Raw genomic sequence first — 17818 nt, 5'->3', positions numbered from 1 at the left:
TAAGACATGTAATAAGTGTTGGAAATGTAAAGATAAAGAAGGTTCTTTTTACCATATGTGGTGGGAATGTAAGAAAGTGAAAGGCTTCTGGGAAATGATATATAATGAATTGAAGAAGATATTAAAATATACATTTATAAAGAAACCAGAGGCCTTTCTGTTAGGAATTTTAGGAAATGAGATAAAGAGAAAGGACAGTAAATTTTTTCAATATGCAGTGACAGCTGCAAGAGTGTTACTGGCTCAGAAATGGAAACAACAGGAAATACCGACGATGGAAGAATGGAGAATGAAGCTGTTAGACTATGCCGAGTTGGATAAATTGACTGGGAAGATTAGATATTTAAGAGACCAAAAGTTCATCGAGGACTGGGGAAAGTTTGTGGAATATCTGAAAAGTATAAGTGAGGGACAGATAACGCTAGAGGGATTTAAAGAAGCACTGTGAAATGTATTGTTAAAAGGGAATAGAAAAAGAAAGGTTCAAATAATGACAATACAAACCTAAGGAATGCGTAACTTAAATAATGACTATGAACGATTTACGGAAAAGCTAAAGGAAGTCCAGAAAAGAAATACTTTGTGAAAAATTGGATGTGAAATTATTGTGTGTTTTTGTTTTTGTTGTAAATTAATAAAAATTATTTTTTTAAAAAAGATAGAGGATCAAATACTTATTTCACTCATTATCATGCACATCAATCTCTAACTTTTGTCTTCTGGGTTTCTGGGGGTTTTCCTGTTGTTATTCCATCTCTCACAGCAACAATAAACCTACCATTAAAAGTATGGACTGGTCATTTCTTCGTCAGAGGGCAAACGGGCAAATTTAGCAGGGGATCAAATACTTTCCCCCCTCACTGTATGTCTGGCACCTTCGTTATACAGTTTTTAATCGTATGCTGATGATACGCCTCTTTGCCCTGGCTTTTGACACCTGAGAAGTGTGTTTTTGGGACCTGCCCTACTCTTGTGATTTGCTTAAACTGCTTTTAGCATTGCATTTTAGATTATGGTAACACACCCTGGGACCTGCTCGTGAATAAATAAATTTAATGCTAATAATATGACAGACAGTTTTTGCAAAGCAATTTTCCCAAACACAATGCATATTTGTATGTATGCATGTTTTTGTTTTTTGTTTTTGTTTTATTACTAATATATGCATTTTGTGGACGTTACTTGGCTGGAGAACTGCATTCCAAAATTCAGAGAAGTGCAGATTTTGAAGAATGGGTCTGTTTCACTTTGCATATGGTTTCAGAATATGTGAATAACGTAGGTTTTGCTTTTAATCTGAATTGAATTTCTCCCAAATCTCTAGCTACATATGACTACTATAATAGGTACTGTTTATGTGCACAGTCAGGCTAATTAAAAATAACAGAATCATAGACTGTAGAGTTGGAAGGGATCCTGAGGGTCATCTAGTCCAACCCTCTGCAATGCAAAATCTCAACCAAAGCATCCATGACAGATGTCCATCTAACTTCTGTTTAAAAACTTCCAAGGAAGGAGAGTCAACCATCTTCCGAGGAAGTCCATTCCATTGTCAAACAGCTCTTACCACCAGCTTGTCAATATCCTTCTTAAATTGTGGCACCCAGGACTGGACACAATATTCTAGGTTTGATATCACCAAAATAGAATAGAGAGCCATCTTATTATTTCCCTTGAACTGGGCACTATACTTTTGTTAGTGCAGCCTTGAATAGCATTAGCTTTTTCCGCAGCTACATCAGATTGTTGACATGCTAAGACTGTGGTCTCCTAAGACCCTTAGATCCTTTCCACATGAACTACTGACAAGCCAGATGTCCCCCAATCTTATATTTGTGCAGCTGGCTCTTCCTGCCTAGTGTAGAACCTGACATTTGTCCCTATTGAAATTCATTCTATTAGTTGGGACCCAGTTCTCCAATCTGTTAGGATAATCTTGAATCCCGATTCTATCATCTGCAGCATTAGCTACCCCTCCCAGTTTGGTGTCATGTGCAAAACTGCAGATGTGTGTGTGATAGTAATTCTGAACTTATTTTTAAGGTTCTTACCATGTCGTTAATTCTAGCGTTCTCATTTTTTTAAGGGTGCCACAATTACACTGGAGGCAGAATTGTGAATGGGTTCTTGGATGCATGGATGATGTCAATACCAGCACTTACCTATGCTGGAGGAGTGTCTGAAGTGAGCATTGCTATCCTATTCTAGTCACTCTTAGAGAGCTGTTACGCAAATGTACCAAGTTTTGGCCCTCTAGCTGAGGATTCACAGTAACAGTGTTCCTTGCTCTTCTTTCTTCTCAGCTGCTGCAGGTCTGTAATTAATTGGCACAGCTTTATGGGCAGCTATAGGGGCACTATTGGGAATCTTATGAGGGCTTTGGCATGAAAGAGGCAAAAGGCAGGAGATGATGTCCTTTGCAAGAGGAGAGGCACTTGATGCTTAACGATGCATCTTTGCCATTTGATGAGAAGCCAACTTCACATGACTAATTTGTGGTTGTACCCAACTGAGTTTTATGTGGAGTAAAGCCATTGAAATGAATGGGCTTAAGTTAGTCATGCCCATTAATTTCAGTGGATCTACACTGAGTAGCACTAGCGTCGGCAGCAACCCATGCTAACTCCATTCCATTTGGTGACACCAGAGTTCTTTTCGTCCCAAAGCTTTTCTTGGAATCTTTTCAAAACTAAAGTCCTCTCAATTTCAGCAACGTCCCTTTACATTTCCTTTAGCATTGCTAAACTTAAGAAGAACCTTACTGCTGAAACACACCAATGGCCCATCTAGTCCAGCATCCGGTTCTCCCAGTGGCCAATGAGATGCCTGGGGGAAACTTGCAAGTAGGACCCAAGGGCAAGAGCACTCTCTTCTCCTGCGGCTTCCAGAAACTGGTGTTCACAAGCACACTGCCGCCGACAGTGGAGGCAGAACATATTGATAGTCTTGTTAGGATTTTTATCTCACCAGCTGCTCAGCAAGTAGCACTATGGTTGTTTATATCACGTGAGTGTCTGAGAGCGTGAGACAGGAAGTCTCATTATTGTTGGAGTACTGATAGAGGTTATTTCACTTCTGTGTGAGATGTTGTTCTGTACTGCTGCTGAGAGAGAGCAGACATGCTGTTGGAGTCTCTGTATATAGACTGTTAAATAAAGTAGTTTATAGCTCCTCATTGTCTCTTTCTTCTGCAATGAGATGCCAGAAGACGAGCGTGCTCCTCTGGGGGGGGGGGTCGCTTATCACAGGTCTCTCTGGACTGAGGAAGATTTACAGCCAGAGAGTGACCACCAGAGAGACGCCCTGGTGTCTTGGGAAGGTGGCGGCCTTCCCGGGCATTTTCCGAACAAGTCTTACCCTCCATAAATAAAAGGAAACATTATCAGTGATGGACAGGGCACTTTATTCCCCAAATATAAAAAGTCTGCTACAAAACTGGGTTGTCTTCTGAATCTTTAAACCTTCCGGCTTCGTCTGGTGAATGTTGCTGAGCCAGATGTGATGGTCTGTGGAAGATAAATTGGAAAAGGTTTCTCTAAATTGCTTCGTAACTAGCAGGTGTAAGACTTACCTAAGCAATGCATAGTACATCAGAACGTGTTCCAAAACACTGCAAATAACCAGGTAATAGGGGCAATTGTTGAAGCCAGGGGACCAATTAAAAGTAGATCCCTTAGTAAATTAATTGACACATACAATTTAGCTTCAAAAACATTCCAATGAAACTATTTTGTTTGGGGTGAGTTTTCACCTTTGTTCGAGCCATGCCTATTGTTGGAGCATATTCCTGATGAGATCCAGTTTGCTGTAGTCTTGAATTGGGGATAGGGGGGCCATGTTCAAAATGCTCTTGTATGCATTAGCAATTAGACCTGCTTTGATTCTTTCTTTCACATTTGCAATAGTTAAAGGAGCAGGTGCCCTTTGAGTATTTGCAGAATGCCTTTCTCTAGATGACCTGCAGTATTTTGCAGAACCATGTGGCACGATGCAAAATGCCAAAATAAAAGTGAGCAAAATGCATGATGTAAAATGCCAAAATAAAAGTGAGCAAAATGCTTGCATTCTTGACCAATACTTCCCACATGGGATTGGGAGAACAGGTGCTTCCAAAGGCAGAGGCACAGACATTCTCCCAGCCCCTCTTTTGGAGAAAGTGACCCTTCTGCAACTGTTCATCTTAAAATACAGTGGTATCTCAGGTTAAGTACTAAATTCGTTCCGGAGGTCCGTTCTTAACCTGAAACCGTTCTTAACCTGAAGCACCACTTTAGCTAATGGGGCCTCCTGCTGCTGCTGCGCTGCTGGAGCACAATTTCTGTTCTCATCCTGAAGTAAAGTTCTTAACCCAAGGTACTATTTCTGGGTTAGCGGAGTCTGTAACCTGAAGCGTCTGTAACCCAAGGTACCACAGTATCAGCATTTACTCACCTCCACCATTTCATTGTCAACTACTTGCTGCTCATGGACGAATTTATCTGCTTTGGCTATTAGTTTCCCATTTTCCAGGGTTACTGTGCACTGTTTGTTTAAAAAAGAAAAACCATTACTGCACAAGGTTTGGGTAGCAACAGATCAGATGCATAGGTGGCCACAGCCAAATGGCCAGCAGAAGGCAGAGTTGCACCAGAACAAAGGAAATGAATATAGGCAGTTACTGTTTTAGGCACCTCTGATATGTGCATGACTTCACATGTCCACATTGCACTGAACCCAGAAACACCCAGAAAATGTAACAAAAAAACATCACAAAAAAGGGGCAGAACAGGACAGGGCGCCTTACACAGGCACCACTGATGTGCGCAGGGGTCTGGAATGTAAACCCACACTCAAATCAGTTGCTGCCTGTATATACATTCTAAACAAATGTGTACATTATGGAGCCCCTAAAACGAATAGAAGCTTCTCCATACACTGCAATGGGAAAGAAACAGGTGCCTCTTGGGAATACTGTGCCACAAAGATTAAGGGTTGCCAGCCAGGCCCAGAGTCTGTGACCACCATTCATTTATAGCACTTTGCTACCATGTTAAACAGTCATGGTTTCCCCCAAAGAATTCTGGGAACTGTAGTTTTTAAGGGTGCTGCGCATTGTTCCCAGACCCCTGTTCTCCTCCCAGAGCTTCAGATCTCAGAGTTTCCTATGAAGAGGGCTTAGCTGTTAAACTACTCGGCGAACTGTTGCTCTCTGAGGGGAGTAGGAGCCTCTTAATGGCTCTCAGGATCCTTAACCACCTACAGCCCCCAGAATCCTTTGCGGGAAGCCATGCCTGTTTAAAGTGGTGCCATAGCACTTTAAATGTATGGTGTGACTGTGGCCTCTGTGTCTACCTTTAAGAACCCGCCCATGTGGGCTCTCACATGCAGGTATGAGTAGGGATGAGTGAACCTGTTTTTCATTGTTCCATTCTTCAGTTCTCTACATTTTCACATCGGTTTGATTTTTTTTAAATGTCCTTGTGAAAATTCACTAGCATTTTCATACAAATTTATCCTCAAATATATACATTTTAATGCATTTTTTTTTTACTAATAGACTCAATTTTGAGAAGCCATTTTCCCCAATATAATGCATTTTTTCCTTTGTTATTTTCACCAGGATATGCACTTTAATGCACACTTCACCCTAGCAGATGCCTTCTCGTACCCATTACTTGACTGAAAAACCTGCAATGCAAAATTTGGGAAGTGTGGATTTTGAAGGACGTCTGTCTTTTGCCTTGCGTATTGTTTCAAAAAGTGTGAATGAGGTAGGTTCACCCTGAAATGAAAACTGGATCAAATTTCTTCCTCGCCTGCCTATTTCTCTGGGTTTGGCAACTCTACAGAGAATTCAGGACTCATGCACACTTTTGCTTGTCCTGTGCGTAGAAAGGAGACGTCTGAGTGCTTTCCTGCTTGTCCCGTACTTTCTAGGTGCAGGTCCAACAGGTTTTGCCTTTGTCCCACCACTTTCACCCCAGGAAACCTGTATTTTAGTGCTTTATTGGAACAAGCAGCAATCTGAGGGAAACCTGACGGCCAATTGTTCCAATTCAGCGCTAAACCACAGGTTTCCCCAGGGGAAAGCGGCAGGGCAAACAGAAGAAGTGTGGATGAGAACAGCAGCCAGGTGAGGCAGCTGCACCAGGTGGCAGCTGCATCATATGCCTCTGAGGATGGCAGAGTAAAAACAGGTAGGGCAGATTTGAGTCAGGAGGCACAGTCCTGTGGGATTTTCTCTTGCTCAAGCCCCAGTGAAATGAGCAGCAACTGCAGCTTAGTGTTGCAGGAGATTGTGCACCCTGTTAAATTCATTCACGTATGAGGAGCGATCAGTTTTCTACATTATGCACCAAAATATCTTGGACTGGCCCTTTTCTGTACATTACAAACAAGACGGTTTTAAAGAAATGTGGTTATAATGTCTTTTCAGCAAAGAACCTTGGGAACTGTAGTTCTGGCAAAGCATCTGGGAATCTCCACCAGCTACAGTTTCCCAGCAACTCTCACACTGGAACCAACTCTGCTCTAGTTTGTGTTGCAGATGTGCCTGAGTAATCGATCGGTAGCGTCAAGAGCCACCTGCTAATGCTGTTAACTCTCAAAGCCCTTAGTTACCTTCACTTTCTTGCCATCCATGGTGGTCATTTCTGTTTCTTTTCCCAGAGTAAATGAATTTGTGACGGATTTGTTGGGGGTTTTGGATGTGACGACAAAGCTGTTCCCGGTTTGCTGGATTTCAGTGATGGGCTTAATGTCTTTAGCCGCTTTGATGATATCGTCTGACAAAGCTGGGGAGGTGGAGAGAGACAGAGACACACAGAGAGATGTGGTGGAACAAAAAATGGAGAACATGAAAGATCCTGACTGGATCAGATCAAATAACTGCTTATTGGAGCATCCTGATTCCCCCTTCCCCCAAGATACCTCTGGGGACGCCTTCAAGTAGGAGCACAGTCTCCCCCCAATATTGCTCTCCTGCAGCCATTGTTCACAGGCAATGGAAGTTCCATTTTGCTATCATTCCTTCTATTTCCCAGGCTTCTGGTTATGAGTGCCAATCCTTTATGTAGCCCAAACAACACCACCTTAACATGACTGGGAGGTATTGTGGGGAACTCCAAATTAAAGGATCCCCAAACTGAGCATGCTCATTGACCACACAATGACTGTAGGAAGGGGGAGAAGCCAGAGGGGAGGTGGGGTTGGAATCCTGAACAGCAGCCCTAGAAAGGGCAACATTTGGTTGCAGGTGCCAACTGTGCATGGCTAATAGTCACTGCTAAGCCTCTCTTCCTCCATGTATGTGTCTCACTCGTTTTTAGAAACACAGGGAGCTGCCTTGTACTGAGTCAGACCCACTGATTCATCCAACTCCATACCAACTGGCAGCAGCTCTCCAAGGTTGTAGGCAGGGGACTGTCTTCCAGCCCTCCTCAGAGACCCTGGAGATTGAACCAGGATCTTCTGCATCCATATCAGATGCTCTGCCATTGAGCTATGGCCCTTCCTTTTAGATTTAATGCCTTCTAAAGCAGTGACCATCACCCCATTCTATGGTGGGGAACCCCATGCATTCTTTCTGTCTGAAGGATTGCTTCCTCTTGCCTGGAAACAAGGAACATTTTATTCTCAGTAAAAGAGCAATTCTGAAGCTGGAAAGGTTTCGGGAAGATGTCTAAATTGGGGTGATGGTGAATGTGTGACTGGGCGAGGAATGATGTAGAATTGGAAGGGACCCTCAGGGACATTTAGTCCCACCCCCAGCAATGCAGGAATCTTTTGCCTAGCATGGGACTTGAACCCAGGACACTGAGATTAAGTGTCTTAATTGCCAACTGAGCTATCCTTGGCCTCTAAAACTGGAGGGAAACAATCACAGAATTGTAGCAAAGAAGGGCTTTCGAATTGCAGCGAAAGATTGATTTTGCAGCAGAAGATGCTGCTCACCTTGATCTAGCAAAGAGGTCTGCATGGTTCCTAGCCCTGCCCTTTGCCTCTCTGCCCAGAGGACTTTACAAATTCTATTAGTCCTCAAAGCAAGAGAGCAGGTCTCCTGTGAGACCCCTGATTATACTCCAGCAAACTTGTCTCTTCCGGAAAAAGCAAGGAGCTGCTTACCAATAGCTTTCAGGAACTCTTCATATTTCTCTTGGCTGTAGACCTGCCACGTGCCATTGAATGCCATTTTGGAAACCGGGAATGACAGAATGACAGGCTACTGGTGCAGGGCAAAAGCAGTTGTTGGTGTCCCCAACTTAACTGGGTGCAATTTATAAAGATGTGAATCCTGTATCCTGTCCAGATTCAAGCTGCAAATGATTATACTAGGAACTATCAATAATTAATCCTAAATGTTGGCATTGTGGAAATAACCTTCCGGTCATTGGGTTGGTGCAAGCCTTGACTGATTCCTCACAGGAACAGGCATTGGCAAATCACACATTATTTCAAGATCCAGGGTTTATGTAACAATGAAGGCAGGAAGCCTCAATGTATTTGGGGTGGGTGAATCCAATGCAAAGGTGATTGAATCTGCCGATTTCAGTTTCTCACTTTCCTACCCTTAAATTCATATGCTACATTTCCACATCACTTGGTGATTTATTTATTTTTTAAAAAACAAATCCTCATGAAAATGCTATTTTCACTAATTAGGCATTTTTGTGTGTACCTCACCCTGTTATATCATATATCTCCTCCACCCTCACTTCAGATTTTTACCACAGAACATTAGGGAAGGATGAATCTGTTGATTCTAGTTCCTCATTTTCCCAGTCTAAAGTTAAGACCTGCAGTTTGCATTTTTTAAAGTCCTTATGAAAATTTGCCAACATTTTGGTGCACATTTCTCCTAATACACACACTTTTGTATGCAATTTTGACTAGTATGCACATTTTTGCAAGCAATTTCTCCCAATATATTTTGTGTTATTTTCATCCATGTGTGCATTTTTATGCATGCTTCCCCTAATATAAGCATTTCTGAACAAATTTATTTGGTTGGAGAACCACATGCAAAATCTGGAGAAATGTGAATTTTAAAGGATATTTGGAAGTATCTTAGAGAGCGGCTGCCAGCCAGTGTAGACAATACTGAACTATGTGGACCAACGGCCTGACTTGGTGTAAGGCAGCTTCCTTTGTTCCTAGCATAGGCTTAAAAGCAAAAGCAAAAACAACAAACTACCTTGCAGCTTCCAGCTTGTGAGGCTTTTGATTCCTGATTGTCTAGAATCACCACAGGCAGCCATACAGTGGTACCTTGGGTTAAGAACTTAATTTGTTCTGGAGGTCCGTTCTTAACCTGAAACTCTTCTTAACCTGAGGTACCACTTTAGCTAATGGGGCCTCCTGCTGCCACCGCACAATTTCTGTTCTCATCCTGAAGCAAAGTTCTTAACCTGAGGTACTATTTCTGGGTTAGCGGAGTCTGTAACCTGAAGTGTCTGTAACCTGAAGCATCTGTAACCCAAAGTACCACTGTAATAATAATTAGTGGCTAATTGCAACAATCAATGCAGATCTCCCTGTGTTGCTTTTCAGCGAGAGCTATTATTTTCTGTGCACGTACATGGGCAAATGATTTGGAGTGCTCCAATATCTTCCTTTGTAGCGGCTCAAGCTGTGTTTTCCTTGAAGTTCCATTGTGCATAACAGAACTTGCACACTATTCTCTTGAAAACAGAAGCACCTTGTGTTTTCAGTGTTCCTAAATGCTCAGTTTTGGAGCATATGGAAAAACAACTCCTTGGTGTTCTTCCCATGTGGCTTCTCCAGGGTGACCCTAGGAGTCAATCCTCAGTGGCCAACTCACCTCCTTTCACTCCGATTGGCTCCAATCAGCACAAATGGGAAGAAGACTTCTTCTCAGTGGCTACGAAGCTCCCCTTTCATGCTGATTGGATGGCCCTAGGATGCTGGAGAAAGGGACCCTGCTGCAGAAATAGTAGTGGGTCTTTGACCCCACCCCCCGTGACTCCAGACCTCTGTACTTTTTGGGCATAGGGCCAAAGAACAGAGATGAATCATCACTCCAGGACGATGGCTTGTTAACTTTGGCAGGCTTTACACTGCAGTGTAACCTTGTATGCCACGAGATTGCTTAATTGAAGTAGTATTTGTGTGCTACCAGGTCTGACCTACCTTGGTCAACATTTCTAGTCCTGCATACTACACAATGCACCTCCTTTTGATAGCAGAATGGAAGAGTAATACTTCCCCCTCTTTTTGTAACTGTAAGCAACTTGCCCCCCCCCCCCGAAATGCCAAGAGGTGGAAACTATCAAACCCTGCACTGTACTTTGAGAAACATCACACCATGAGTCCTGGTTTGGAGCAGCTTTGCACTTGCAAAGTACTGTTGAACTGATTTGGTGGTGAAAGGCTTGGTGACTCCAGGCTCTCACTAAAAACTCCTTGTTAGCAATAGTACCATGGGCTACTGCTCTGTTTCCAGGCATAAATCAGTGCTGGTTTTGACCTACAAAACCTTATATGACTTTGGTCCAGGCACTTTTGGTGAGGACATAAGAGAGGGATTTCTCGGTGGTTCCTCCCAGATGGTGGAACTCCCTTCCATGGAAGGCTAGGCTGGTCCCCTCTCTGCTTTCCTCTTGCCAGCAGACAGAGAGCTTTTTGTTCAGACAGGCCTCTGGCTGTTATGGCAGAGTCTTCTGAGGGTGGGTCACGATTAGTGATCCTGCAGCTGAGGTAGGACATAAAAGTCTTACCAGCAGGGTCCTGGAGCAACTGGCAGATGTACAGGGAAGGGCTGTAGCTCAGTGGTAGAACATTGACCTTGCATGTAGAAAGTTCCATCTTCAATCTTGGACATCTCCATGTAGGCATGGGAAGTGACTGCTGGCTGAAACCCCAGACCAAAAGTCTGACTCAGTTTAAGGCAGCTTCATATATTTGTATGTTCCTATTATTATAGCCTAGGTATTTATTGAGTAGAGGCCCCACCCACTAAATGCGGTATCTGGTCAGTTGATGGGCTGATGCCTTCTGTGGCCATTGGCTTCTGCTAGGCCCTGGGGTTTCAAGCTGTGGGGATATCTCCTCAAGGCTCTCTTCATCATCCAAGGAATCTGTTCTGGGGAGATGTGGACTCTGGTACACACAGTTCTACATGGGATGGACCAGGGAGTGGAGCCATCTTCTCCTCAGAGAACCTCCAAGGGTTCCTGGACTAGGACCAATAGCAACTGAATCATGCAGACCATGCATAGGAACACATTTTCAGAGCTAGCTTTGTATCAGAAAAACATACGTACGTATGAGATGGAGATTAGGGCTCTCTCAGACAGGGTGGCCATGTCTTACTTTACAGAAGACAGTCATACATGGCTCTCTGGTTCCAGCCTAGTTTAAAAAGAAATAATATAGGAAGGGAGAGCAGGAGTGGCCTTGAAGAAGCTGTCCATCAACACTTAGCACCTTGACAGCAGACCTGGAGAGTAGGTACACAGGTCACTTGAGCAGTCTTTCCCACTGCAGTGAGAAGTATTGTGTTTCTATTTATTGTAATTATTTCTGAATTTGCATCTTTACATACAGTATAAGTTAGCATATGCCAATTTCTTAAAATCTGCCTCCTCTTTTGGGTTATGCAGTTCCTCTTCTCTTGCTCCCCAACGGTATCGGAATTGTCCTTTTGTGCCTGAAGGCATTTAGTGCATAACAGGACATATTCAGCTGTAACACTGGAAAAGTTATCTCTTAAGCAATCCTGCTCAGTTCTGCCAGTTACCTCTTTTGACTTCTGCTGACCCTGGGGAGCTAAAATTTAAGCTGCTGTGTCAAAGCTAACCAGCCCTAGCCACTAGAGAGGGTGAGGAGGACATGACAAATGGCCACAAATGCTTTTAGGAGCATTTATAACACAAAATAGCGTGGCAGATTTTGGCCACGTCTACACCTTATATTTAAGGCTAATGACTTTCCCCAAAGAATCCTAGGAACTGTAATTTATCCTCCCACAGTTACAATTCCCAAACACCGTTAACAAACTATAGTTCCCAGTATTCTGTGGGGGATCCCCGTGCTTTAAATGTATTACGTGCATATGACCACACTGTGGTCCATGGACCACTGTCAGAGAAACAGTATAGAAATGAAAGAGTTAAAGAAAATTGAAATGTGTGTGAGAGGGGGTTGAGCAAGCGAAGGTTGTGTTTGCAAGAGAACCGTGAGAGAAGGGTGGAACAATAGGAGCTATCGCTGTAAGTGTTAAGGACAAAGGGAAGGGAAGCTAAGAAAGTTGCTATGTCTTGAGATCAAGCCAGTAGAAGCTAGTAGAAAGAAGTACTGCCATATATGGAGATAACGGCCCCTTTGCTAGCACATGTACAAATGCTTGTGCCTTTTTCATATTTGGTGTGCCATCCTCTCAACTACTTGCTGGTTGAGGTAGCCTTGCAAAGCTTAAATAAACACCCTTCGTGACCGACAATTGAAGTATGGATTTTATTGGCCATCTAGGCTGAACTCATAGGGTCTTGGGTATTGAACCCCAATATTTCCCCAACACCAACAGCGGTCTGTGTGCTTTTTTCAAGTGGTCCGGTGTGTCTGCATTAAATATTCACCTATATTTGGCCCATGGGGGGGGGGGGAGTTGGGCAACCCCTGTTAGCCCTTTTCATAACAAAGGAGGACCTTCAAACTTCTTTAGATCTAGGTAGCACACAGGTGAGCAGCCATGACTTCGGGTTTTAGGCTTCTAGTTTATTAATGCATGCTTCATCATCAAGCATCATCATTTGCTCTTGTCTTGTCACATTTATCTGTTTTCTTTCACATGAATATTAAAAGCATAGCATGAACCACGAAACAGCTCACTACAGATTCTTGATCAATAACACCAAGGAATAAATGCATCAGAAGTCCACTCAAGGCTTCTTTCTGAAAAAGTGTCACCTGGACTCTACATCCAGAATAGAGCCACTGCTATTAACATAAGCAAGTCTCTGACCTCAGACATATCAACATTATTCAGTTAAAACATACTTAAACCAAAGCACATGACTTCACCCAATGAATCCTGGAAGTATACCCCTCACAGAGCTACAATTCCCAGCACTCTATAGTTCCCAGGATTTTTTTTTTGGGGGGGGGGAACCATGTGCTTTAAATGAATGTTGTGGATGTGACCCTAGTATATAGTGCTGTAGACTGAGACCTCAACCATCAAACTCAACAGGTGACCTTGAGCCACACACCAGCTCTGCCACTAGCCTTCCTTTCAGGGTTGTTACTGTGAGAATAAAATTAGGGGATGGGAATAATGTATACTCTCCTGAGCTCCTTATAAGGTGGGATGATCATGATCATCATAATAATAATGATAATTCAGGTAATAATAATGCTGCTGCTGCAGACATTTGATTTCAGGTTTGTTTTTCATGAAAAACAAATTCAGCATCTTCTGTACTCTAGTTCAGGCCATGTTTGTCCTGTAAAGAGATCCAGCTGTAGGCCTGTCACTCTTTCCAGGCACCCCCTCCCCCCCTTTCCCCATTCTCTAAAGTACACTTTCTTTTCTCTCTGTCTGCCAGGGCTGAGTCATGCATGCATGCTCGTCACTGGGCGACCGCAATATCATGTTATAATTTGTGAATGAGCCACTGTAGACCTAACATCACTCTTAGACCTGGCTGACATACCACCCAAGTCCCTAAACTTTCCAATAAAGCTTGATTGACAAGTCCCTTTTTAACATGGTGAACCCAGATTTTTAAAATTGTGATTTCATGATGGGCGGGGTATAAATAATAACATCATCATCATCATTATTACTATTACTATACTATTGGGGACGTCATATGCAATCCCACTATTTGCACCTACAAAAGTTGGGGTGGTCACACTACATTTCCAATCAGTACACATCCTGTGACTTCCTGCTGAAATTCCTTGACTTTTCGTGCTACAAATGTTGTGTGTGTGTGCGTGTCTGTGTCCCACTTTTGTTCTGCTGCAGGCTTTCCAGACATCTATAATGAGGTAGCATTGGGGAAGCATCACAGAACTAATGAGCAGAATAAAGCCACTACTAAAACATAATTTTTGTGATAGCACCCACAATAAAGCACCAGTCTGGAGGGGCCCTTAGCTTGCAGTCAACATTTTCCGAGTGGGATTTTCATGTACAGTACTGTTCCTATGGATGCTCTGATGCAAGTCCTCATAGCTGTGTTCTGAAATATTTTCAAAAAGTGGGCTACCAAGGGATGTGGTGGTGCTTGGCACTTTCACAGGCTCAGATCACTACGACAAAATCAACTAGGAAGAGTCAGAAATTGTATGCTACAGAATACCAGCTACTGGATGTGTGTGTTTAGGTGGAAGCACAATGTGGGGAGAGCTATTGCCATCCTGCCCTGCTTTTGAGTTTCCCATGAGGCATCTGTCTGGAAAGATGCTTGACTAAAGGTGGACCCTCATGTCCATTCATTGCAGAAGTGTCCTTCAGAGGGACTCAGTAGAATGGGGAAGTCCATTGCACATGCCTCTTACTTGTGTAATTCCTGGGTGCCCACAAGAAAACTGGGCTTCATTTCCAGCCTCCTACCTTGACTTCAGGAGGCAGTGGAAGACAGGAGTGCCTGGCATGCTCTGGTCCATGGGTTCACGAAGAGTTGGACATGACTAAATGACTAAACAACAACAACCTTGACTACCAAGTGCTGCCTCCAACCTCCAGCCATTTCATTGCAACTGTCCCTTGGCACCAGCTGTTCTATGTTTATGAAGGAGGCAGTACAAACTGTGCATGCCCACTAGTTAGGATAGATAAAAAAACAGGAGGATGGATCCAGATTAAGGTTGACACCCCAAACAAATTTACTGGGTGAACATATGAGGAATTTTGCTGGCTGAATTCAAGTTTTATTTATTTCAATGCAAGTTACGGTAAGTCATGACTTCCCCAATTCATTGATTTCCATGGGACCCACATTCAATTAGCTTAGCCTGGATCCAACCCAATGACACTGTCCATCACAGATGGCCTTTACCATGTAAAAATAGATGGGTCTCCACTGGTTTTTGATTCTTCATAGGTATTTATTTCCTTCCCATGTATCTATCTAAGTGTGCATGCATGCTGTGTTAGGAAATACTGTCAGGATATTAATCAACACAAGAGTAGGGGCTGGGGAATTATTTCTTTCTAGTGTTTAATTTCTAAAAGGAGAGGAGTTGAGGCTTCAGGCAGTCGTAAGAACACAAGAAGAGCCCTGCTGAATCAGACTGCTAAAGGCCCTTCTAGTTGAGCATCCTTTTCTTACAGTGGTGAATCAGATGCCTATGAAAAGCTCAAAACTGAGTGCAACAGAGCTCTCACCCTTTGTGATTCCCAGCAGCTGCTATTCTGACAGTGGCCTCTGTCAGTGCCTCTGACAGTGGAGGTAGAACATGGCCAGCATAGCTGGTAGTCTGTCCTGGAAACACCAATCCAGATATACTGGTGGCAGTTATTTGGCAGTGAGAGAAATGCTCTACAAATGGGGAAGGAAAATAAATCTCTTCTATCTGATTATTTTATGTGAGCTCTGGAGTTGAAACAAGGCGCTGGGCTAAGGCCTAGCTCAGATCAAGGCCTGCTCATCTCTTAGCTCCTTGGGCTCTTCTCCATGCTTGTACACACTGACGGTAACCCTGCCAGTTTCAGAGCCCCACTTGTTCTTGACAAAGATGCTGAATTTCCCAGAGTCCTCGCTGCTGACATTCTCAATGGTGATGGTGATAACGGTCCCTTTCACTTCCATCTTGTACCGATCTTTGAATGTAATGACCTGCTCATTTTTGTACCAAGTGATCTCCGGATAAGGATCTCCAGATATGATGCATGTCAAGCAGAGAGTCTGTTTAACAAACAAACAAACAAACAAACAAACAAACAAACAAACATAGCATTAGTGATAAGAATTCAGGTTTTACAAAAGAAAAGCAATACAGATAAGAAAGGTCTCTGAGTGGGAGAGTATATTAAACTTATGCCCTTATAAAATGGATGCAGCACCAATTCAGTTGTTATGTGTAAGCCTTAGTGAGTGTTAGGTTCACATACTCCACCTCTGTTGCATGCAGAGGAGGTTATTTTAAGCTTCCAGACTCAGCTGGTAACAAACCATAGTTTACCATTTTCTCTGAATATGGGAAACTGTGGTTTGCTACTAATCACAATCAGGAGCTTTAGATGTCCTCCCTTTGTGTGTCTTTTCCCTGCCTCATACATACACAGAGAAATGTAAATATGAGAAAAATATTTAGACCACGGTCCTGTTAATGAATTAGGGTGCGGAAAGGGGGTATTATTGTATCCATGGTATTATAAATTGTAAGGGCTCTCAAGCAGTTTAGGGCATCCAGTGGAAGAAGTTGTTCCCCTACTATTAGGGCTAGAGTTAACCTGTCCATTAGAATTACCTTGTTCTCCATTATGGTGGCAACATCTGGAAGGCCCCGAACAACTTTTGCTCGGCCTAGCAAAAGATCAAACATCATAATTATTTATTCAACTATCACCTCACCTTTTCCCACCAAAAGAGGAATGGCTACTAAGCTTATATATTAATAATGTTATGACTGCTGCTTGACTGTTCCTTGGTTAGGCTACTGACTGTTTGACCAGGACATCAGCTGATGCTTCACAGCTGAGAGCTAAGGCCAGAAGATGATCTTGTGATAGCTGGGAATCTCTCTCGGTAGCTTTCAGAAGGCATTGTACATCAAAGCTCGGAGAAGGTGATACTCCTCCAGCTGTAAAGAGGAGGCAGATAGACAGCAAAAAAGCAGCTTGCAGTTTGAACTTAAGAGAGTTTTCCACCTGGAGTTAATTGAAATGGGAGGAGCAGCCTTGATGGCAGGGGTGGAGTTGATGCTGCTGCAGAAGATTATCCCTTTGGACCTGCTGAAAGAGTGTCTGCTTGCTTCTTATATGCCCAACTTGTATATTGACGAGGATAGCTCATATTAGAAAGACAACTCCATAGGAAACTCAACCCACTGGTACTGCCCCCTAGACCTCCCCTCCATGACCAAGGGAAATGGAAGTGTGTCACAGTACAATATATAACACAAAACAATGCATTTTGGTTCAGTCAACAAAGATTGCACTTTTGTATACTCACGCTCTTCCACAACAGCTGCTTCCCTAAAATGAAAAATGATATTGTGAAATCAGCATAGGCTTTTTCTTATTAAATGAGTATCTAATACTCATAGAGATTTCCTTCCTGAAACTCTGCTTTCCCCTATTCTAAGGAGTCAACCCATTTAAGCTGCATAATAACCCCGTGATAAAGGTTGGAAGGAGGGGCAGATGAATGTGCCAATTCCAGTTTCTCTCAGTTTCTCATTTTTTTCCAGTGTTAAGCTCGGTTCTCCACATTTCCACACCAATTTGCAATTTTTAAAAGTCCAAATGTATACAATTCCAAATGCAATGTTGCCTAATATGTACATTTTTGCAAAGCAAATTTTCCTTAATGTGATGCATTTTTGCATATACCCCCCACTATATTCCTATTCAATGCACATTTTATTGCAAAAAGTGCATTTCTGTAGCCCTTACTTGGCTGGAGAACTGCACTGAAAATTCAGAAAAGTGCAAATTCTGAAAATGGCTATGTTTTGGTTCTCATATTGGTTTCAGAAAGTGTGAGTTAGGTAGATTGACCTTTAAATGTGACCTGAGTTGAATTTCTCTCCCTCCCAGCCAGAAGAGAGAGTGTGTGTGACATCCAAGGCCCACCCAGTTGGCTTCATGGCTTCATCAGGTATTTGAACCCAGGTCATATTCAATGCTCTAGCCACTAGACCCTGT

The 17818-nt window shown here is 43.0% G+C and overlaps 2 protein-coding genes across 3 annotated transcripts in view; both read right to left on the bottom strand.

The window, feature by feature from the left end:
• Positions 1-3388: 3388 nt before the first annotated feature.
• LOC128420392 (fatty acid-binding protein, liver) lies at positions 3389-8286 on the bottom strand. The gene is made up of 4 exons (XM_053401991.1): positions 8104-8286; positions 6601-6773; positions 4432-4521; positions 3389-3506 (listed from the first exon to the last, which is right to left on the bottom strand). The coding sequence occupies exons 1-4, from the start codon at positions 8168-8170 to the stop codon at positions 3456-3458; spliced, it is 381 nt and encodes a 126-aa protein (XP_053257966.1). The 5' UTR covers positions 8171-8286; the 3' UTR covers positions 3389-3455.
• Positions 8287-15387: 7101 nt separating this feature from the next.
• Positions 15388-17818, bottom strand: part of MYOM3 (myomesin 3) — a 42578-nt gene continuing 40147 nt past the window's right edge. For both annotated transcript variants that reach the window (XM_053398785.1, XM_053398784.1), the window contains 3 exons: positions 17124-17146; positions 16420-16475; positions 15388-15854 (listed from right to left, as the gene is read on the bottom strand). In XM_053398785.1, coding sequence (XP_053254760.1) covers positions 15579-15854; positions 16420-16475; positions 17124-17146 — 355 coding nt within the window. In that variant the 3' untranslated portion in view covers positions 15388-15578. The remainder of the gene's footprint in view (positions 15855-16419; positions 16476-17123; positions 17147-17818) is intronic.

Source organism: Podarcis raffonei, chromosome 8 (genome assembly GCF_027172205.1).
Source record: "Podarcis raffonei isolate rPodRaf1 chromosome 8, rPodRaf1.pri, whole genome shotgun sequence".
In the NCBI taxonomy this organism is placed as follows: Eukaryota; Metazoa; Chordata; class Lepidosauria; order Squamata; family Lacertidae; genus Podarcis; species Podarcis raffonei.
Note: the sequence above shows the minus strand (reverse complement) of the source record. Positions and strands in the feature narration are given on the sequence as shown.

What these genes read in the sequence shown, in the direction of transcription:
- LOC128420392 (XM_053401991.1), bottom strand. Translation starts at nt 8,170, where the DNA reads ATGGCATTCAATGGCACGTGGCAGGTCTACAGCCAAGAGAAATATGAA. An exon ending in AGAGTTCCTGAAAGCTATTG is followed by an intron (nt 6,774 to 8,103) that starts GTAAGCAGCTCC and finishes CCACCTCCCCAG; the next exon opens with CTTTGTCAGACGATATCATC. An exon ending in TTGACAATGAAATGGTGGAG is followed by an intron (nt 3,507 to 4,431) that starts GTGAGTAAATGC and finishes TATCTTCCACAG; the next exon opens with ACCATCACATCTGGCTCAGC.